General features: G+C 46.7%; 1 protein-coding gene across 1 annotated transcript; it reads right to left on the bottom strand.

Moving 5' to 3' along the window:
- Positions 1–2864: 2864 nt before the first annotated feature.
- Positions 2865–10493, bottom strand: dmrta2 (DMRT like family A2). The gene is made up of 2 exons (XM_008109599.3): positions 8640–10493; positions 2865–4053 (listed from the first exon to the last, which is right to left on the bottom strand). Exons 1-2 carry the CDS (start codon positions 9181–9183, stop codon positions 2993–2995), a joined length of 1605 nt encoding a protein of 534 aa, XP_008107806.2. The 5' UTR covers positions 9184–10493; the 3' UTR covers positions 2865–2992.
- Positions 10494–21826: the final 11333 nt, after the last annotated feature.

Below are 21826 nucleotides of genomic sequence, written 5' to 3'. Positions count from 1 at the left end.
AGATATGGCTATCATGATTTTCTACGAGTCAGTAGATGAGGACTGAAATATAGCATATGCTCTGTATCTTAAAAGCTAGAGCTGATAGAGGGAAAAGGGTGCCCTTTTGGAATCAGCAGGTCAAATACACAGAGCAAACATTTGAGGTACTAAAATGTGTAACAATAATAAAGTAGCAGCAACAATAATAGTACCATCTTGGGGCCCTTCTACACAGCCATATAACCCAGAATATCAAGGTAGAAAATCCCACAATATCTGCTTTGAACTGTGTATTCTGAGTCCACACTGCCATATATTCCAATTCAACAATGTGAGTTTTTAGCCAGCTGTGTGGAAGGAGCTTCGGTCTTGGCAAGCTTGATCCAATTAGCGTTTTGTTTTGTTTTTTAACCAACAGACATTACTCTCATCTTGCTCAAGGGCTTCCCCAGAAATCTCCAAGGGGGCAATTACAAATTATTATTATTATTATTATTATTATTATTATTATTATTATTATTATTTTATGACACAGCAAACAAGATAGATATGCTGGATTTCGTATCACAAAATCACAAGTCTATTATTATTATTAATTATTATTATTATTATTATTATTATTATTATTATTATTATTATTATTTAGTGTGAGGGGTCATTATAGCTGAGCTTGTACATACAGCCTGGAAGCAGATCCCGTTTAATTCGGTAGGATTTACTTCTGAGAAGGCATGCAGTCTGAAATGGCCTAAGGATCCATGAGGACATCATAAACAATCCACGCAAAATATCTGGACACAACAATTCTTCGCAAACCTGCTCAGAAACAAGACTCAATGAGTTCAACCGGATTTGTCTTAGCTCGATTGTCTTAGGGCCCTTCCACACAGCCATATAATAGAGAATATCAAGGCAGATAATCCACAACATCTGCTTTGAACGGGGTTATTTGAGTCCACACTGCCATATAACCCAGTTCAAAGCAGATACAGTGGGATTTGATTCATCTGTGTGGAAGGGGCCAGAGTTCCTCTTAGGACCAAGATTCCAGGGCGAAGTCCAATCAACAGGAAATGTTGGCGTTTGAAGAGAAACGAAAGTAATTTCTTTCCAAAACCATTTTGGAAGGAGAACCCAGAGAAGACACTATTTCTTGTTGTGGGGTTGCATGTGTTTTCCACTCCCAGTAAACCATTGAGTTGTTCACAGTGGCTTTGAAGTCGCACGTCAAAGATCACGAACAGAATCTAGACACCTTCATGGCCTGAAATCGGCCAATATTTCTACACCTTCGCACTGCTTTTGCCTAAAGAAGGCATACTCCAAACACTACCAAATAAAAACAGCGGGGGGTTAGTGATAAATCGGGTATTTTTAATACAAAATAACATTTATTTCTAGGATTTCTATGAAATGAAAACAGAGGGGGGGGGGGGAGACAAAAACGGCTTCAAACACCAAGAAGTTTGCTTCACTGGAACCAAACAGCGCTTTTCTTTCCTTTTTCATGTTTTTGTTTCTCCCATTCATTGAAACGGCGTCAATTACAGGCTTTGGAGAGAATCCAAAGAACAATTACAAATATATCTACTCTTCAAACTTATGTACAGATTGTATCTTTTCCCCTCAGCGGGGCGAATAAAAAGAAGCATTGGCTTTATTTACAAATATATTGTCGTTTCTTTGTTCGACTAATCTTTTTAGTTTCCTGTTAATGCTAAATTCAGCTACCAATTACATTAATAACTTAGATGTTCGTTTCATAACATTATACTATACATTTGCTGGTATACATATACAGATGTGTGGATGGAGATTTCATATATATATAAGGTAAAGGTTTTCCCCTGACCATCCGACTCTGGGGGTTGGTGCTCATCTCCATTTCTAAGCCCGTTACCTTCCCGGTTCCTGCTGGAGCAGAGCGGTACCTATTGATCTACTCACATTTGCATGCTTTCGAACTGCTAGGTTGGCAGAAGCTGGGGAACCGTTCGGTCAGCAAGTTCAGCAGCTCAGAGGTTTGAGGGGGGGGCTCCTATTCAGAACGCATCAAAATAATATTCATGCTTATGGGAAGAAGCAAAAGGGTTTTTTTTAATGTATGATCATTTTAATAATAACATGTGGCTTGGTTTTGTTTCAAATCAGCACACCTCCGCCTTTGTCCAGTCCCACACATTTAACTTCTTCCAACAAGAAAGTGAAATAACATCTTGACAGTTGTACCTCAGGGGTTAAAGTCGGGGAAAATCAAACTTTCATGGCTGCCCACAGAAGCCGGCAACAGAATGTAAATATTTTATAACTCTTGCACTCTTCTGTTTGGGGGGGGGGGGGGGACCGACCTGGTCTAAACCGGTTGCTAAAGGTCTCTCTCCTAAGTCAGGCAGGGGCAAACTTGGGCCCTCCTCCAAGTGTTTTGGACTTCAACTCCCACAAGTCCTAACAGCCTCAGGCCCCTTCCTTCATGATTATGTATTTTATGTATGTGTGTAATACACATGTGTGTGTGTGTGACCAATTTCTATATTTTCCCTTACTTTACCATATTTCTCCTCATTATTTTCCTAATTAATTTCAATGTAATCCATTTTTCTAAATTCTATATTTTTCTGAACTATTTTCCCATATTATTTTCCCAAATAACCCGCATTTCTCCATATTTTTCCTAATTAATTTTATATATTTTTCTGAATTAATTTCCCACAATTTTTCTGAAATAATTCCTCAATTTTTTTCTGAATTTCCCATACTTTTTCTGAATTAATTTCCCACAATTTTTCTGAAATAATTCCTCATATTTTTTCTGAATTTCCCATACTTTTTCTGAATTAATTCCCCACATTTTTTCTGAATTAATTTCCCATATTTTTTCCTAATTCGTTTCCCATTTCTTTCTGAATTAGGGAAGGGCCTGAGGCTGTTAGGAGCGGTGGGCGTTGAAGTCCAGAACACCCGGCGGGCCGAAGAGTGCCTCTGGCTGCGAGGCAAGGCTGCTGGGGCCGCTTCAGGGCTGCTTCTCGGGCGCGCTGCTGACCCCCAGGGGCCCGTACAGCCCGTTGGGATACGCAGTCTCCTTGGCGGCGGAGGAGGCGGCGGCGGCGGCGGCTGCGGCGGCTGCTGCGGCGGATCTGTCGCGCATGAGGTCGCTGAAGGCGTACTCGACGGGCGGGCGGAAGCCGAGGGTGGGCATGAGCCCGGCGGTGGAGTAGGGCGCCATGAAAGCCAGCCCGGCCCGGCTGTGCGCCGCGGCGGCGGCGGAGTAGGCCAGGCGCAGCGGGCTGAGGCCCAGGTGGGTACCCAAGGGGTAGGCGCTGGCCTCGGCCGCCGCCGCAGCCCCGAAGTGCGTGGCGTTGGGCTGCAGGGGAGAGAAGGCCGAGCGGCTGCCCAGCGCCCCGATGGCGGGAGTCATGGCCCCAGTGAGCAGAGGGCGGTGATGGGGCTGCGGAGGGGCTCCCAAGGGCTGTCCCGAAACCCAGCCTTCTTCGCCCGCTTTGTCCGAGGAGGAGGAGGAGGAAGAGGAGGAGGAGGAGAGGTGCGGGTGGTGGTTGTGGTGGTGGTGGTGATGGTGGTGGTTGTTAAGGATCTGCTCGATGGCTTGCACCACGTCTCCGCCGCAGCCGGCCAGGACCAGCTCCAGGACGCTGCGCTTATGCGCCGGGAAGACGCGCGTCAGGATGTCCAGCGGCGTCCGCTGCTGTTGCTGGTGGCTCCGCGCCGCCTCCAGCCCCGCCGAGGCGCCTCCGGGGTCCTCCCTCTCGGCCTCGGAGCAGCCCGAGTCGGAGCCCAGCGGGCTGATGGAGCCCAAGGGGCTCTGCTCCTCCGGGGCCCCCGCCCCCCCGTCCTTGGCGCCCTTGGAGAGAGGCGAGCCCAGAGAAGAGTCTCCGCCAGCGCCGTCGCCGTTTTCCGAGCCCGAGCGCGGAGGCTCCGGGGAGGAGGAGGAGGTGGGGCCCGCAGCGCCGTCCGCGCCGTCGGGGGACAAGGGCTTGCTCTGCGGCTGCTGCGGAGTCGCCGAACGGGGGGGCAGCAGCGCCTTGGGGAAGAGGTCGAACTTCTGCAGCTTCACCTCTGCAGAGAGAAAAAGAGGGAGGAAGGGAGAGAGGGAGAAAGAGAAAGGCGCGTCACTAACGCAGCGCCAGACCCACCCAACGCCTCTGACCCGCAAGAAAAAGGGGAGGGGGGGGGGGTAGAGGTTCTTTAGCCAAGACAATTTGGGAAGGGTTGGCCGCAGCTGCTAAGGAGCTTGGCTCAACACAACGCCTATCCCGCTGCAGTTGGATCCATTCATCCTCGACACACTCCTAAACCCTAAAAGCTTTTCTCTCGCGTGGCCCTTGTGGAGCTCTATGACTCTATGGACCACTGGCACCCAAAGCACCTCTGTGTTGTCTCATATCAGCTTGGGAAAGTTCTTCTTAACCCGGTGCGCTTTGGGCAAGTAAGACCCCTTCCACACAGCTGAATAAAATCCCACATTATCTGCTAGGAACTGGAATATCTGGTAGTGTGGATTGACAAAACCCAGGGCCCCTTCCACACTGCCATATATCCCATAATATCAAGGCAGAAAATCCCACAATATCTGCTTTGAACTGATAGATAGCTGAGTCCACACTGCCATACCGTTCAAAGCAGAAAATGTGGGATTTTATTCAACTGTGTAGAAGAGGCCCCAGTTCAAAACAGATATTGCTGGATTTTTTGCCTTGATATTCTGGGATATATGGCTGTGTGGAAGGGCCCTAAGAAACATACAAGGAGATCTGGGGTGTTGTGTGGTTTCCAAGCTGAATGGCCCTGTTCTAGCAGCATTTTCTTCTGAAGTTTGGCCTGCATTTGTGGCTGGCATCTTCCTCCCTTCCTTCTTCAGAATAGAGCCCTACAGCCAGGAAAATATGCAACATCACAGCTATCCTTTCTTGCTGGAGCAAGGGGGGTCTAAATCAGGACAGTAAATAAATAACAACACTCAGAAAAAAGGGGAATTCTAGACAGAAAACAATCAGGTCCAGCGAACACCTCCCAATAAAGGATTTCCCCAGGCAGAAGGCAGCCGGGCTTTGAAGCTGGCCAATTGCAAGGTTCACATTTGCCTCAGGCAGACAAGAGTTATTACTCCCACCCCTGGACCTTCCACAGATATATAAACCCCACGTGTTTAGTTTCCAACAGACCCCACAACCTTTGAGGGTGCCTGCCATAGATGTGGGTGAAACGTCAGGAGAGAATGCTTCTGGGACATGGCCTTACAGACCAGAAAACTCACAGCAACCTAAAAGGAGGCCTGTCTCTCAAAAGCAGGGCCCCAACAAAGGGGGGGGGGGGGTAACTATCTGACTCCCTCACCCCTTTGCTTGTCCCGTTTTCACGACTTTCCTGCCCCATCTTAATCTATCCCCATTTTATTCTCCCGGGAGACTCACGGGGAGCCTATTGAGCACACAAGATCACAAGGTCAGGCCTCCGAGGTCGGCAGGGGGCGCCCTTTCCCTCCCAACCTGAGGGAGGGGATTGGGGGCGCCTCAGGACGCCCCTTGGGAAGTGAGGGCCCGACAGGTCTGACTTTGGGGGTGCAAAGCTTTCCGCTGACAAGGCGTCAACCCGAGGCGTCACTTACTCACCTGGGAGGTAGATCCAAGGCTCCGAGGGATAAAATGGCCCCACAAGAGGAACCCTAAAACCTGGGCGCACGTGGGATGTACAAAGAGGGAAAGAAGGAATTTCGGATGGGGTGAACAAAATTGGCACAGCTGGATAGACAGACAAGGAGTAGGGATCAAAATTAAGGGGGCCATTCAAAAGGGGGTGTTATGATAATACGGCCTTCAGGTCCCTCCGTTTAGTAAATAGCCATAATAAACCAATTCGAATCTGTAAGCAGCCTAGCAGCATTTAGTCATAAACCTACAAGGAGAAATCAGGGGCCACTGAAATTACGTGGACGAACTTTCTCCTCGTGGTGGACGCTTCTGACCTCCAAGACGGACTGAGAAAGAAGGGAAACCCTCATGAGAGCAAGAAGTGCGCGGATATGGACCCCAAAACCAATTGAGTCTATTCTGGCGTTCGCCTCTAGATTTTGCATGTACTATGTATGTACACCTTCTCCAACCCAGAGCAGATACAACTTCTTTTAAGTCCAATGGGATCGGGATCTTAAGTCTAAATATATTAAATCTAGAGACAATGTGTTGTCGAAGGCTTTCATGGCCGGAATCACTGGTGAGGTATATTGGAAACCAGGCAAGGGAGGTTTATATATCTGTGAAAGGTCCAGGGTGGGAGAAAGAACCATGAAAATGAACAAAATCTGGCTAACAGTATTTTTTAAAAAAAACCTCTAAAATCAGGACAGTAAATAAAGAACAACACTATGAAAACTGGGGAATTCCAAACAATCAGGGCCAGCTAACATCTCCCAACAAAGGATTCCCCCAGGCAGGAAGCAGCCAGGCTTTGAAGCTGCTAGGCTTTTCCATTCTAATCAAGGTGATTCATTGCAACATTCACACTTGCCTCCAGCAGACAAGAGTTCTTTCTTCCACCCTGGACCTTCCACGGATATATATATAAACCCCACTTGCCTAGTTTCCAACAGACCTCACAACTTCTGAGGATGCCTGCCATAGATGTGGGTGAAACGTCAAGAGAGATTGCTTCTGGAACATGGCCATACAGCCCGAAAAATTCACAGCAGCACAATCTACAGACAATTGACCGTCTCTGTCCATTCTCAGAAAGGGAAGAAGGAAGGAAAGTTGGACAATAAATTCCCCTTGGAGCCAGTGAAATTATAAGGGACCTTATTTAAGATCCCAATACGATAGAATTTAAAAGAAGTCGGGTCTGCTCTGAGTTGGGAGAGGTGTACTATACATACACACAGTACATGCAAAATCTAAATGCTACGAATGGGCTTGATTCATTCATTGGAAAACAGAATGCGTTTCAGAAGGAAAGTTGGATACTAAAGTCCTGCTGGAGCCAACGAGATTATAAAACTAGGAGCTTCAAATTCAAATCCCATTGGGCTTTTTAAAAAGGGCCCCTTCCAGACACGTGTTAGGTTTCATCCCTGAACTGCACACGTCGCTTGTGTCATCAAGTTTCCAGTCCTCAATGAGTAGCTAGTGTAGAGATAGGGTCAAGCTGAAGGATTCCTTTCCCCACATTCCTATGCATGTTTTTTTTTCCCAAAAGGGGCTTTGTCTTTCCTCCTCCTCGCCCTTTGATGATATAGCAATGGAATTCTGTGAGGGAACTTCCTCTTTTAAGTTTTATTGCCCTGGGATGGCCATGTGGCCACTCGCCATTTCCCCAGTTTTCTGCTTTACTTTCTACCTATGAGGATGAACATTTTTCCTCTTCCTAGGTAAAATGTAGCTGCATTGACCTTTTTACCCTTTTACCTTTTTTAGAAGACGAGACTAAGCTAGATAGCTCCAAGACCCTTTTCTATCAAGAACGTATTTCTTTTACTTCAACAAATATTTTTGAACCTAACTTTCCGACTCTGCAATCCTAAACCATCCAAAGGAATAGAAGCTTATCCCAGCCTATCACAGGTAAGTTTCTGCTAGTTATGAAGTTTACTTCTGATACTCTGCTATATTTATAGTGGAATCACCCCAATGGAGGATTATTTTGGGCCTAACAGCTCTAATTCCCCAACAAACTCCCATTGGGCTTTTAAAAAAAGCCCCCTTCCACAGATACATGAATGGGGCTTATAAACCAGGTTGGGAGAAGTGTCCATACACTGCCTTTGGTGGATTGTTTTGGAAGGAAAGTTGGGACACACTTAAATACAACTGTGAGATTGTGAAAGCAGGGACTACAGGTAGGAATCCCATTAGATGTAAAAGAAGTTGGGTCTGTTCTGGGCTGGGAGAGGGGTGCAGTACATATAAAAACTAGAAGCGAAGGACTGCATATCCAAACTCTACTGAGCAGTATCACAGTGGGATTCGGCATTTTGGAAAGAAAGCAGAACAATGTGTTGTCTAAGTCTTTCCTGGCAGGAATCACTGGGTTGCTGTATGGCCATGTTCTAGAAGCATTCTCTCCTGACGTTTCGCCCACATCTATGGCAGGCATCCTCAAGGTTGTGAGGTATATTGGAAACTAGGCAAGGGAGGTTTAGATATATGCTAATCAAGGCAATTAATTGTAGCATTCACACTTGCCTCCAACAGACAAGAGTTCTTTCTCCCACCCTGGACCTTCCACAGATATATAAAACGCCCTTGCTTGTTTCCAACAGACCTCACGACCTCTGAGGATGCCTGTCATAGGTGTGGGTGAAACGTCAGGAGAGAATGCTTTTGGGACATGGCCATTCAGCCCGGAAAACTCACAGCAACCCAGAAAGCGGAATAGTTGGGCGGTGAAGAGCGCAGGGCCTTCAGATCCAGATCCCATTGGGTTGAAAGGAGAGCCCACTCACTAGACCTATGGATCCGAGTTGGGAAGGGTCCATTCTCTGGAAGGCACAGAGTACATTTTGTAGAGAAGTAAAGTTTGCTCCTCCATCGCAGGCTCAGGAAATGCCATATGGGCGTATTTCACAGGGACCATGGTGGAGAAAGTGGCCCACTGGGGGGTTGTGAGACCAGGGCCTGTGAGGGGTTGGTGGGGCGCTAGGGTTTGCTCACCTGTAGGCCCCGCGCCTCCTCCTGCTCCCCCGCTGCTGCCTCCTCCTCCTCCTCCTCCTTCGGGGGTCGTGGTGGCGGCGCAGACGGAGCCGAAGACCTCGTAGGCGGGCCGTGGCGGGAGGATGCCGTTGGCGGCGGCGAGGGCGAGCCCCTCGGCGGTGCCGTAGAGGAGCTGCAGTTCGCGGGCCTCGTTCTCCTCCTGGGCCTGCTGCCGGCGGAGCGCCACCTGGGCGGCCATGACGCGCTGCCGCTCCGCGATGAGGGTGCACTTGGCGCAGAGGCAGTCCTTCCAGCGGCAGTAGCGCTTGTGGCCCTTCAGCGCCGAGACCACGCCGTGGTTGCGGCAGCGCGCGCACTTGGGCGTCCGCGGGTACTTCTCGGCCGCGCGCAGGAGCAGCGGAGGGCCCCGCAGGAGGCCCCCGGCCACGCTCACCGGCAGGCTCGCCGCCGCCGCTGCCGCCGCCGCCGCCGCCGCAGACACCGAGCCCGGGGGCCCCGGGGCCTGGCCGGGGGGCGCGGGAGGCATCTCGGAGCGCAGCTCCATCCCGGGGGGGCGCCCTGGCGGGAAAGCTCGCTCCTCGCCCCTTCTCTCCCCCAGCGCGGCCCGGACTGCACTCCCGGAAGGGCTGCCCAGGCGCTGGTTTACACTCGGGAAGGGCTGCTCCTCCGCTGCTCCCTGGCACCGGCGCCCCAAAACTCTAACCCGAAGTCTGCCTGAATTAAACTCACACTCAGGAACGCTCTCTCCTGGATCTACCTGATCTCCCGAGGCCTTCAAGGAGGAGCCTTCCTCGCTTACCAAACGCTAGATCCTTCCTCAAAACTTTTCAAGAGTTTTTTTTCTCCCAATTCTCTCTCTCCAAATTCAGAGAAGCAACGTCCAACCTTCCCTTCCTGCTTCCTTCTTTCCTTCCTCGCCTTCCCTCTTCTCTAGCAGGTCCTCCTTCCCCCTTTTCTCTAAATCCTGGCGCAAGGGAACCCAGCTCCAAAACTCTAATCCGAAGTCAGTCCGAATTAAACTCTTGGAGGGCCCACTCTCAGTCACGCCCTCCCCAGGATCTACGTGATCTCCCGAGGCCTTTCAAGGAGGAGCCTTCCTCGGTTACCAAACGTTAGATCCTTCCTCAAAACTTCCTCTCAGTTCTCTCTCTCTCCAAATTCAGCCAACCATCAACCAATCAGCCGTCCTTCCTTCCTTTTCCTGCCCTCTTCCCCAGTAGGCCCTCCTTCTCCTTTCCCTCCAAATCCTGGTGCAAGTGAACCCAGTTTCCTTCCCAAAGAGGCAGGAGTACTTCACCCCCAAGATACGGGCCCTTGGGCCACCTTTTGAGTCAATACAACCTCTGGAGGGGTGGGAGTGATCGATTACCGCCTCCAGGTCCCCCGCCTTCCCGACGAGACGCGACCCATCTGCCCAGAGAGACCTTTCGGCCACTTCCTAAGCGCTGTCCAGAAGTTAGGAACTCAGCTCAGCCTTGGGGCTTTCGGGGGCTTCAAAACACGGTCGCGGGGGCACCCCACGCAATGGAGGGAGTCCTCCGCCCCTTGGCTCGCCTCGGAAAGACCAGAACAGCCCGGGACGCCTCACAGGTCTCCTCCGAGAGCGCCCGCGTCGCCTCCCGCTGCCATTCCTGACCCCCTTCCTCCACAAAACCGAGCCCTGCCGAGCGAGCAGCCAGCCGAAGGCGCGCCCCTTCCTTTCCCTTCCCTTCCCTTCTTTCCTTCCTCCTCCGCTGCCTCTCTCTCTGTCTGTCTTTCTCTCTGTCTCTCGGCCTCAACTTCGGCCCGGGAGGCTGGAGCCGGATCCGCCGAGAGGGAGCCAAAGCCAACCCTCCGCCAGCGCCGCGCTCTATTGTTGCGCCTCACGTTGCCATTAGACAACATTGGACAACAATGTGGCGCTTCTTATTGGCCAGGGGAGGAGTGCGGCGCGCTGATTGGCCGCCCTGGTGTCTACAGTGTCCACCCGAAGCTTCTTTCAAATCAACTGTTTTAAGAAAGGGAGGGAGGGAGGGAGGGAGGGAAGGGGCCAAAAGAAGGGAGGGGAGGGGGGCCAGTCGGAGGGGAAACACATAGTTTCCATTTCTCCCAGTCGCGCGCTCTCCCGCTCCTTTCTTTCTCTCTGTGTGTGTGTGTGTGTGTGTGAAATTTATCCCGGTTCGTGAAATCCCCGCGAAACCCCTGCTCGCTTTTGCCCCTTGAGCCCTGGCTTTCACATTTTCATGGCGTGGACTGTCTAATTTACTTTCACTTTTCTCTCTTTAGATCGGAAGGTGATTTCCCTGACCTCATTCCCCGAAAGTTGGGATACCAGAGTTACGATTTCTACTCCAAAGAGGTATGTATTTTCTAGCTAGGAAACAAAAAAGAGCCAAAGCTGGAGAAAGAGTTCATATTTCTGTGAGCCCACCCCAAGCTGCTTAAGCTACTTATTGGTTGAGTTGCTGTGAGTTTTCCGGGCTGTTTGACCATGTTCCAGAAGCATTCTCTCTTGACCTTTCGCCCACATCTATGGCAGGCATCCTCAGACGTTGTGAGGTCTGTTGGAAACTAAGCAAGTGGGGTTTAGATATCTGTGGAATTGTTTAGGGCGGGAGAAAGAACTCTTGAACATTCCACAGATATATAAACCCCATTTGCATCGTTTCCCAACAGACCTCACAACCTCTGAGGATGCCTGCCATAGATGCAGGCAAAACGTCAGGAGAGAATGCTTCTAGAACATGGTGATACAGCCCAGAAAACTCACAGCAACCCAGTGATTCCGGCCATGAAAGCCTTCGACAATACTTATTGGTTGTTCGTTTTAACCTTTGGCGGGACAATTGTTATTATCGCGTGGAATGGATCAGTGAACAATGACATGTGTGTGTTCCCTGCCGTCCTTGTGGCCCTTTCCCTGACACCCCCCCCCCCCTTGGCCGCAGGGCAGTCTATCTAAGGCCGAATCTACACTATCTCTTGAGTTTGAACTGCCTTATTTGATTGGTGCTGATCCAGATCAAGGCGGCTGGTGGGGAGGAATGATTTATCATGATTTTTCACAATGACTGGGCTCCGTCTTCGGGCTATTTGTTGGGGAATTTGAGCTCTTAGGCTCAAAATAACCCTCCGTTGGGGTGATTTCACCATAAATATAGCAGGGTACCAGAAGTAAACTTCAGAACCAGCAGAAACTTAGGAGTGGTGAGCTGAGATAAGCTTCTATTCCTTTGGATGGCTTAGGGTTGCACACTATTTATCGGTGGTCTTGTGTTGTCGCCAACAAACGGCACCCCAGGCCACCTTTTGAGCCAATGCAACCTCTGGGGGAGGAGATTTGGGAATATTTACAAATTTGCGGGGATGGACACCTTCCATTTGTGTTTTGGACAAAGTTGGTTTTCTTACCGCGACTACCGCTTTGGTTTGTGACTTTCCGCATCTTCTAAGGTAGGAAATACACGTTGCTTTTGACTTCTGTTTTGCCTATGAATATGTTTATGTTTCCACCACAAAAGATTTCTATTTCAATAATATGTTTTAATGACGGATTATTTATATATTTTCTCTACTAATACGTTTTCACTTCGAATGATTTCTGTTTTATCCATGAATTATGTTTTATATTTTCACCATGAACGATTTCTGTTTGACCCGAGAAAAACCCCCCTTGGGTCCAACACTCTCCCAGCTTGCCTTGATAGAAATATGGTTTTTGGGAAGTTTATATATCTGTGGAAGGTTCAGGGTGGGAGAAAGAACTCTTGTCTGTGGGAGGAAAGTGTGTATGTGGAAATTAATCCCCTTGATTGGCATTGAAAAGCCTTGCAACTTCAAAGCCTGACTGATTCCTGCCTGGGATGTGTTAGCTGGCCCTGATTTTTTCTTATCTAGAATTTCTCCGTTCTCAGAGTGTTGTATTTTATTTACTGTCCTGATTTTAGATTTTGTTCATTTCCATAGTTTCCTACTTTCTGTTGAAATTGTTCACATGCTTGTGGATTTCAATGGCTTCTGTCTGTAGTCTGACATGGTGGTTGTTCCAGTAGTCCAGCATTTCTGTGTTCTCAAATAATATGCCATATTATTATATCAGTATTTTTTTTAAAAAAACTCTAAAACCAGGACAGTAAATAAAGAACAACACACTCTGAAAACAGCAGAATTCCAGATATGAAACACTCAGGGCCAGCTAACACCTCCCAACAAAGGATTCCCTCAGACAGGAAGCAGCCAGGCCTTGAAGCTGCAAGGCAATTCAATGCTAATCAAGGTGATTAATTGCAACATTCACACTTGCCTCCAACAGACAAGAGTTTTTTTCTCCCAAAGGGTTTTCTTCTTCCCCGTGTACTTCTTCCCCAGTCCCTACGGTTTGTTCGGGACGTGTGTGAATGGGACTGAGTCCTCTTACGTGTGAGATACCACTGAACTGCCTTATATGAGTCCACACGTTGACCATATGCATTGTTTGGCAGTGTTGATTCAGTCTCTTTTGTCAGCCAAGGCGAGGAGTGACAGCAGGCTCTCCTCTCCCCAAGGAAAAGACGAAACAACGCTTTCCATTTCCCTTGAACGCTTTCGGGCGCGTCACGACGTCCTTGGCGTTTGGGCCGGGTCAGGAATTTCCTTCACAAGTTCGGACAAGAGGAGCCAGATTATGGGCTCCAGCGGAACAAGTGAGAGAGGAAGATCTCTCCCCTTCAAACACACACAGCGAGGCTGCTGCCCCTTTGGTTTCGTTTGCCGGCCTTTGCTTGCCTCTCGTCGCTGCCTGGCCTTCCAGTTTGTTTGTTTCCTTCCCGTCAATGGAAGGAAGGAGACCCCCCCCCCCCCTTTTGGGGATCCCTGCAGCTCGGCTACTGTTAATAGTAACGAAGTTGTTCGGTAATTACCCCCCAAAACTGCGGGAAAATTGCTGTCTTCCTGCAACAAAGCTTAGCATGAGTAAAGTGGCATTTTTGAAGAACTGTAAACAACAGAGGAGGCTTTTGAGCAGCCCTTTCCGACTCCAGGCGCCTTACACTATGCAACACGGTTTTTTGTTCCTGGGTTATCAATGTCGTTTCCTAATTGGTTCTATCATAAAAACACGGAAAAGGTTTATTAAACTGCAAAAAGGGGAACCCGCAGCAGATTTTGCTCTAGTTTTTCAATATCTCAATAGAATCTCTACCCATTCAATATAATTTGTGGCAGCTACAAAAAAACGAAGTTTCTGGGATATAACAACTTTCAAAGTAAGTACCGCACAATCAAACAGGACTAATAAATAAATAAAATTTACTTATACCCGTCACCATCTCTCATAGGGACTCGGGCAGCTTACAAAATAACACAAAATATTATTATGAATAATAATACATAATAATAAATGATACTATAATAATAATAATAATAATAATAATAATAATAATAATAATAATAATAATAATAAAAACAAATAATACCTTCAAACCAGGAACAGTTTTTTAAAAAATTTTGTTACATAGTATTATTAACATAAGTGGGGGCTGTGAATGTGTCGTGGTACCCCCAAACAATCTTTGGGTAATTCTTGGGGTTTGAAAGGAAGAACTTCTCTGGAAACCTCATCTTTAACTGCTTCCTTTCCTTAACGATAAGAGATAAACAATCTGTAGTTTACTTAGGCTTTTGAGAAGAAAATCACACGCACAAAAGACATGTGAGATGTGCATAATATAAGAGTAGGGTGAATATTTTATTTGTTAATAATCTATTTATTAAAAAGTTTGCTGGTTTCAATGTGTTGTCGAAAGGCACTGCAGACTGACTCAGCCAGAGAAGTCAGCCATAGCAGAGCACTTGATGAGCCAACCTGGACGCAGAAATGCTGGAGTATTCTAACAACCACCACGTCAGACTACACAGAGAAGCCATGGAAATCCACAAACATGAGGACAATTTCAACAGAAAGGAGGAAACCATGAAAATCTGGCTCCCAGTATTAAAAATTCTAAAATCAGGACAGTAAACACAGAACAACAATCGGAAAACAGGGGAATTCCTGACACTAAACAATCAGGGCCAGCTAACACCTCCTAACTATGGATTCCTCCAGGCAGGAATCAGCCAGGCTTTGAAGCTGCAAGGCTTTTCAATGCAAATCAAGCTGACCAATTGCAACATTCACACTTTCCTCAAGCAGAGAAGAGTTCTTTCTCCCACTCTGGACCTTCCACAGATATATAGACCCCCCCCTTGCCTAGTTTCCAACAGACTTCACGACCTCCAAGGATGCCTGCCATAGATGTAGGCGAAACCTCAGGAGATAATGCTTCTGGAACATGGTCATACAGCCCGGAAAACTCACAGCAACCCAATATAAAGTTGCTGGCTTGCTAATTACACGGTCTCCTGAAATACAACTATGTCAACAAATTGTATTTCATATCAATATCCATATTTCATCTAAATGTGAGTGCGTGTGTTTACTGATAGTGCGTGGAAATAGCTTAGGGCAGGTCAGTCCTCACTTTTGGCTTCATTCAACGTGACATCCCCCTGATTTAAATATACATTTCAGATCGCAAAGAGTGTCCCCTCTGTCACCGATCCAGCACTCCTCTCTGAGAAATCTTGGCTTTTAATTGTCCTAATTTCGACAAAAACGGATTGAGATCGTTGGCCGACAGAATAGCGTAAGTCTGCGGTTGCGCTCCCACTCCTTAGAGGCGCTCAGGCGCAATCCTCGTCCCACCCGGGTTCCCGTTAGTTTCTCCACAGGCTCATTTCGTTTGCAATGGAGCGTGAAAGGCGAGGAGGAGCTGGGTTTCTTCGGGAAGGACTAAATATTTCGGTTTCCAGAGAAAACAACGTCGCCGAAGGCAGTTTCTCGCTTGTCGGATCCTTTACGGAGACACAGAGAAGGAACGATCCCGATTCAAGGTGTGCGTGTGTGTCGACTTGTCGCAAGACCCAAAACCTTAGGTAGAGGACGCAGAATAGGGTTGGATGGAGTGATGCTCTCTCCTTTTGTGTTATCTTTTGTTTTTCTCCAAGGTAATCTCCTCCGAGAAGCCGTCGTGGGGCGAATGGGGTGCAGCCTTGGCGAGGAAACACGGGCCTCCATCGATTCACGGTTCTTCCTTCTATCCTTTTCCTTCCTTCCTTCCTTCCTTCCTTCCTTCCTTCCTTCCTTCCTTCCCTCCCTCTCACTCTCCTTCCTCTCTCTCTATGTCTTCTCCCTCCCTTCCTCCACTCTCTCCTTTCTTTCATTGTGTTGCCCAAGGATTTCATGGCCGGAATCACTGGGTTGCAGAGATTTTTCCGAGCTGTATGGCTATGTTCCAGAAGCATTCTCTCTTGACGTTTTGCCCGCGCCTATGGCAGACATCCTCAGAGCTTGTGAGGTCTGTTGGAAACTAGGCAAGTGGAGTTTATATATCTGTGCAAGGTTCAGGGTGGGAGAAAGAGCTCTTGTCCGTTGGAGGCAAGTGTAAATGTTGCAATTAATCACCTTGATTAGCATTGAAAAGCTTTTCACCTTCAAGGTCTGGCTGCTTGCTGCTGCAGGAATCCTTTGCTGGGAGGTGTTAACTGGCCCTGATTGATTCCTATTTGAAATCCCTCTCTTTTCTGAATGTTGCTCTTTATTTACTTTCCTGATTGTAGAGTTTTTTAAATACTGGAAACCAGATTTGTTCATTTTCATGGTTCCTTGACTCTGTGGACTCTTGTCAACAAAGTCAAGATATTATAAAAATATAATAGCAGCAAACAAGAGTTCTTTCTTCCATAGTTATATAAACCCCACTTACCTAGTTTCCAACAACCCTGGCAACCTCTGAGGATGCCTGCCATAGATGCGGGCGAAACGTCAGGAAAGAATGCTTCTGCAACATGGCCACACAGCAACCCAGGTCTGAACTCGTTCGAGTGGTTTGTGGCTTTCATTTCTTGCGGGAGAAATTGTTTCAATTTCCCACGCACTGTTGTCGTTGCTGTTAGTGTTTTTCCCCTTTCCAGATAAATATAATATAATATCAGTCGGGAGAGACCATTGCATTCCTGGCAAGAGGAAGGGGGCGAATTTCGAGAGACCAGAACGGTGATCTTCAATCCAAAACCAGGATTCCCGAAGCCATTACGACCCTAGATACATACACAAACGGGCGGAGATCTCCGTCACGGAGTTCCTGCGTGGGAGGTTCGTGGAGGGAGGGTTTTCTGCGTGGGAAAATGCTTCCTTTCGCTCTCCCGTTCTCCCCACTCAGACCCAGCCAACTCTCTTCTCGACGGAGTGACGATCCCGCCGCCTCCCACGCAAATAAAAGTGCAGAGGGGAGAGAAGAGGGGGCGACCACTCCGTCCCAGGGCTGTCTCCCTCCCTCCCTCCCTCCCTTTTGCTGCTCCGCTGCTCTCAAAGAACGCCTTGGGGTTCCACGGAAAACACGAGTGGGGGAAGGAGGTGTCTCTGGACCCTCGGGATCTCCCCGGAGGAAGACCACATCCCCTAGGGCAATCGCCTTTTGCCAAGAGGAAAGGCTGGAGGGGGTGGAGGTTCGAGTCCACGCGCGAAGCCACGTCAGTCTGTGGTCTCCGAGGGGCAGCCCTTTTAGTCTATTAGTCCCCATAACTGAGAAAGGAGGCGGGAGGAAGAAAGACACAATGGCCGGAATCACTGGGCTGCCATGTTGCAGGACCAGAAGCATTCTCTCCTGACGTTTAGCCCACATCTATGGCAGACATCCTCAGAGGTTGTGAGGTATATTGAAATTGGGCAAGGGAGCTTTATATATCTGTGGAAGGTCCAGGATGAGACAAAGAACTCTTGTCTGTTGGAGGCAAGTGTAAATGTTTCAATTGGACACCTTGATTAGCAGTTTCAGTTTCAAGGTCTGGCTGCTTCCTGCCTGGGGGAATTCTTTGTTGGGAGGTGATTAGCTGGCCCTGATTGTTTCTTGTCTGGAATTCTCCTGTCTTTTGAGTGTTGTTTGTTATTTACTGTCCTGATTTTACAGGGTTTTTTTTTAATACTGGTAGCCAGATTTTGTTCATTTTCATGTTTTCCTCCTTTCTGTTGAACTTGTCCACATGCTTGTGGATTTCAAGCTTCTCTGCGTAGTCTGGCATGGTGGTTGTTAGAGTGGTTCAACATTTCTGTCCACCATGTCAAACTACACAGAGAAGCCATTGAAATCCACAAGCATGTGGACAAGTTCAACAGAAAGGAGGAAAACATGAAAATGAACAAAATCTGGCCACTAGTATTTACAAAACTCTAAAATCAGGACAGTAAATAAAGAACAACATTCAGAAAACAGAGGATTTCCAGAGATGAATCAATCAGGGCCAGCTAACTCTTCCCAACAAAATATTCTCCCAAGCACTAAGCAGCCAGACCTTGAAGCTAAAAGGCTATTCAATGCTAATCAGAGTGGACAGCTGAAACATTCACACCTGACTCAAACAGACAAGAGTTCCCTCTCTCACCCTGGACCTTCCACAGATATATAAACCCCACTTGCACATTTTCCAACATACCTGACAACCTCTGAGGATGCCTGCCATAGATGCGGGCAAAACATCAGGAGAAAATGCTTATGGAACATGGCTATACAGCCCGGAAAACGCACAGCAACTCAACTTTGGCTTCTTCTTCTTCTTCCTCCACCACTACCACCTCCTCCTCCTCTGCTTCTTATTATTTGTGATGCTCTTAATATATATTTTTCTTTAGCACAGCCATCATTGGCAGGAGCTTGGCTCTGAGCCCCCCCTCCCCTTGCCAAAAGGTCCTCGATGCTCCCAATGGTCACGCTTTTACATCTGAGAAATGTACACAGTCCTTGAAAATAAAAACCATAAAAGTGTGTAGTTATTACGCCTTTAAAGCTATATTTCAGACTCTCTGTTAAACAGGGGCAGCTCCCACCTACACTGTAGAATTAATACATTTTACATCATTTTCACTACTTTGGCGCGATGCTGATCTCCCAGGGACGGTGTAGTTGTAGAAGGGGTTTAGCCTTCTCTGCTCAAGAGTTCCTCACCAAACTGCAAATCCTAGGATTCCATGGCATTGAGCAGTGGCAGTTAAAGTGGAATCAAAGTGCATTCATTCTCCAGTGTAGATGCGCCCAAAATCTGTGTTGCCTGTTAGGGGTGGCGGTGTCAAAACGTTCCCCTAAGAAACAGGTTTGCGTGGAAGGAAATCTCTTGTAAGAGAGAAAAAGCGCCATATAAATAAATACCATCACCATCATCACCTTGTTGAGGCGTTTGCGCCCAAGTGGCAAAACAGAGGTGGACATAACACTGTTCGATTATTGTTATGATGGCTTTTATCACCTGACACCGTTACCAGCCTCCAAGGAAGCATGCCAGGATTATCTATGAAGAAAACATTAAAGATAAAATCTCATAATGGTTATAGACATGCACACGAGTGCTTGATTTGTGCCTGCCTACGTATTTATACGATATATGATAGCTGTGTGTGTATATATATATGTATATATGTGTGTATATATTACAAGCGTGTATACATTTATGTGTGTATATGCTTGTGTATCTGTATGCATATGTATATGTGTGCTTGTTTCTGTAGATATGTATATGTGTATATACATATAAATACATATATACACATATACACACACTCACATATATAAACATACACACACATACACAATCCTGACTAATATATATTTGTGTAGTGTATCTGTATGCATATGCATATGTGTGTATGTTTCTGTAGGCATGTATATGTGTGTGTATAACATACATACACATATGTACATATATACATACACACATATATAATCCTGCCTGATATATATTTGAATGTTGAAATGTATATTATTTCTATCCCTTATAGAAAACTTTATATGTGTGTATGTTTGTGTGTGTAGTGTATATGTATCTGTATACATATGTTTGTGTGTTTGTTTCTGTTGACATGTATGTGTGTGTGTGTATATACACACTCACATATATATAATACACACATATATAATACATATATAATACACACATATATGATATATATTTGAATGCTGAAATATATATACTTTCTATCCCTTATAGAAAACCAAATTTATATATTATTCCAATATCTCCAAAAGCGTCTATACACATACACACATATATAATCTTGTCTGATATATATTTGAACACCGACGTTTGGATTCTTCTTTCTAGCCCTTTGGAAAACTCAATGTATGTAGTATTCAAATAACTCCAAAAGCGTCAATTAGCATTTTAGCCAGAGTTTCCGTTCATGGAATCCAACTCCTATTTACAAGAAGAAAATCTTAATTAAAAGATTATTTCTCCCCTCCTTGGTGGAAGGCAAAGGGGTGGGAGTGGAAAGGGAGCGGCGCCTTCCTTCTCCCAGGGAGAAAATATAGTTCTCCTTGGGTTTATATTCATCCCCTCTCCCCTACAAGGGAGCCCTTTTGCAAGGGCTTCCAATAACGTTAGTGATCTTTAAGGTTTCAATTGTTCGAGGGGGTTTTGCCACTGACTTTTTCATTATTTACCTACTGAATCAAAGTAAGCAAATCCCATCTGTTTTCCCTCCTGCTATCAGCTTCACTTTTAATTATCCGCCCAGCAGCCTAATAGAGATGATATTAAACTAAATCTTTTTGACATTAAAAGTAATTATCCCCAAACCAATATTACAAGAATGAAAATTACCTTCCCAACACACACCCCTTCCTAGCGCCTTCTTTCCCGTCCTAAATAACACACACAGATGTAGGTATACACACACACACACACACACAGCATCCTCATTCACTTTTCTAACCTTGAAGGTTCTGTTAATTTGACACACAGGCGAGACTGGAAACATTTTTATTAAAAACTCAGGGCATTAATCCGTGTTGTTAGTTCCGCCTGCGGGTTTAGTTTGGGAACTCCCCGTCTTTCTTCGATCCCAAAACGTGTTGTTATTTTGAAAGCGGGTCTGGAAAAGCACGTGGGAATGCGCAGCAAGGAGTCGTGTCGTCGCCGCCGCAGGCAGTTCAGAGCTTCTCCATCCCCGCAGGAATATCCTGGCTCACAAAAAAGACAAGCAGCAAAATCACCCCCAGAATAAGAATTCGGCCTCCCCATTTTCCTTCCCCAACCTCAAGCGTTGCAATCGTCTAAAATGTTAAAAATGCCTCTGAGTCTGTCTAATGTATGTTGTTTGTCTGTTGGCATTGAATGTTTGCCATATATGTGTTCATTGTAATCCGCCCTGAGTCCCCTTCGGGGTGAGAAGGGCGGAATATAAATACTGTAAATAAATAAATAAATAAATAAATAACATTCAAGGGGGCTCTACACTGTAAAATTAATGCGGTGTGACACCAGTTGAGGTGCCACTGCTCAAGGCTGTGGAATCTTGGGAATTGTAGTTAGGTGAGGCCCCAGCACTGTTTGGTAGAGAAGGCTTTTAACAATTATAACTCTCTGAAATCAAACCACATATCTGTGGAAAGCCCAGGTTGGGAGAAAGAACTCTTGTCTGTGGGAGGCAAGTGTGAATGTTGCAACTGGTCACCTTGATTAGCATTGAATGGCCTTGCCGCTTCAAAGCTTGGCTGCTCCCTGCCTGGGGGGATCCTTTGTTGGGAGGTGATTAGTTTATATATTTCACAGATATATAAACCCCACTTGCTTAGTTTCCAACAAATCTCACAACCTCTGAGGGTGCCTGCCATAGATGTACGAGAAACGTCAGGAGAGAATGCTTCTGAGATCTGGCCATACAGCCCGGAAAACTCACAACAACCCACACAAGAGGTAGTTCTGGCGTCTGAAATACAGTCTTGGGTATTGAAAATGTTAGGGATATTGCATAACAAATACAGTTCTAGGTGTGAATTATGTTCACCATTTCAATCTCTGCATTGTTACAAATCGGGGCAATAAAGGGCAGTTTATTTGGGATGTCAGATTTTTATTTTGTTTGTCACCCTACTCTCACCCTTGAAGCTACACTTCTTTGAGGGCAAAATCCCACCTATAAATTCGAAACCGTTCTCACCTAAATTAAATGAGAACTACTAGAAAGTACTCGAATTGACATTTTCTTCCAATTTAAGGGATCCTGTTGAAGCCACCAAGCACTAGTTTCTTCCAGGCTTCCAGACAAATATGAGCATGCCTATTAGACTCGCATTTAAATCGGCTTGGAGTGGATACACTGTAGAATTAAAACAGTTTGACACCGCTTTAGCTCAATG

The sequence above is a fragment of the Anolis carolinensis genome, chromosome 4, assembly GCF_035594765.1.
Source record: "Anolis carolinensis isolate JA03-04 chromosome 4, rAnoCar3.1.pri, whole genome shotgun sequence".
NCBI lineage: Eukaryota > Metazoa > Chordata > Lepidosauria > Squamata > Dactyloidae > Anolis > Anolis carolinensis.
This window is presented reverse-complemented; position numbering and strand designations above follow the sequence as displayed.

Bases quoted from the DNA above. Each gene is read 5' to 3' on its own strand.
- dmrta2 (XM_008109599.3), bottom strand. From the start codon at position 9,183: ATGGAGCTGCGCTCCGAGATGCCTCCCGCGCCCCCCGGCCAGGCCCCG. The intron at 4,054-8,639 runs GTGAGCAAACCC...TTCTCTCTGCAG, and splicing joins AGGAGGCGCGGGGCCTACAG to AGGTGAAGCTGCAGAAGTTC.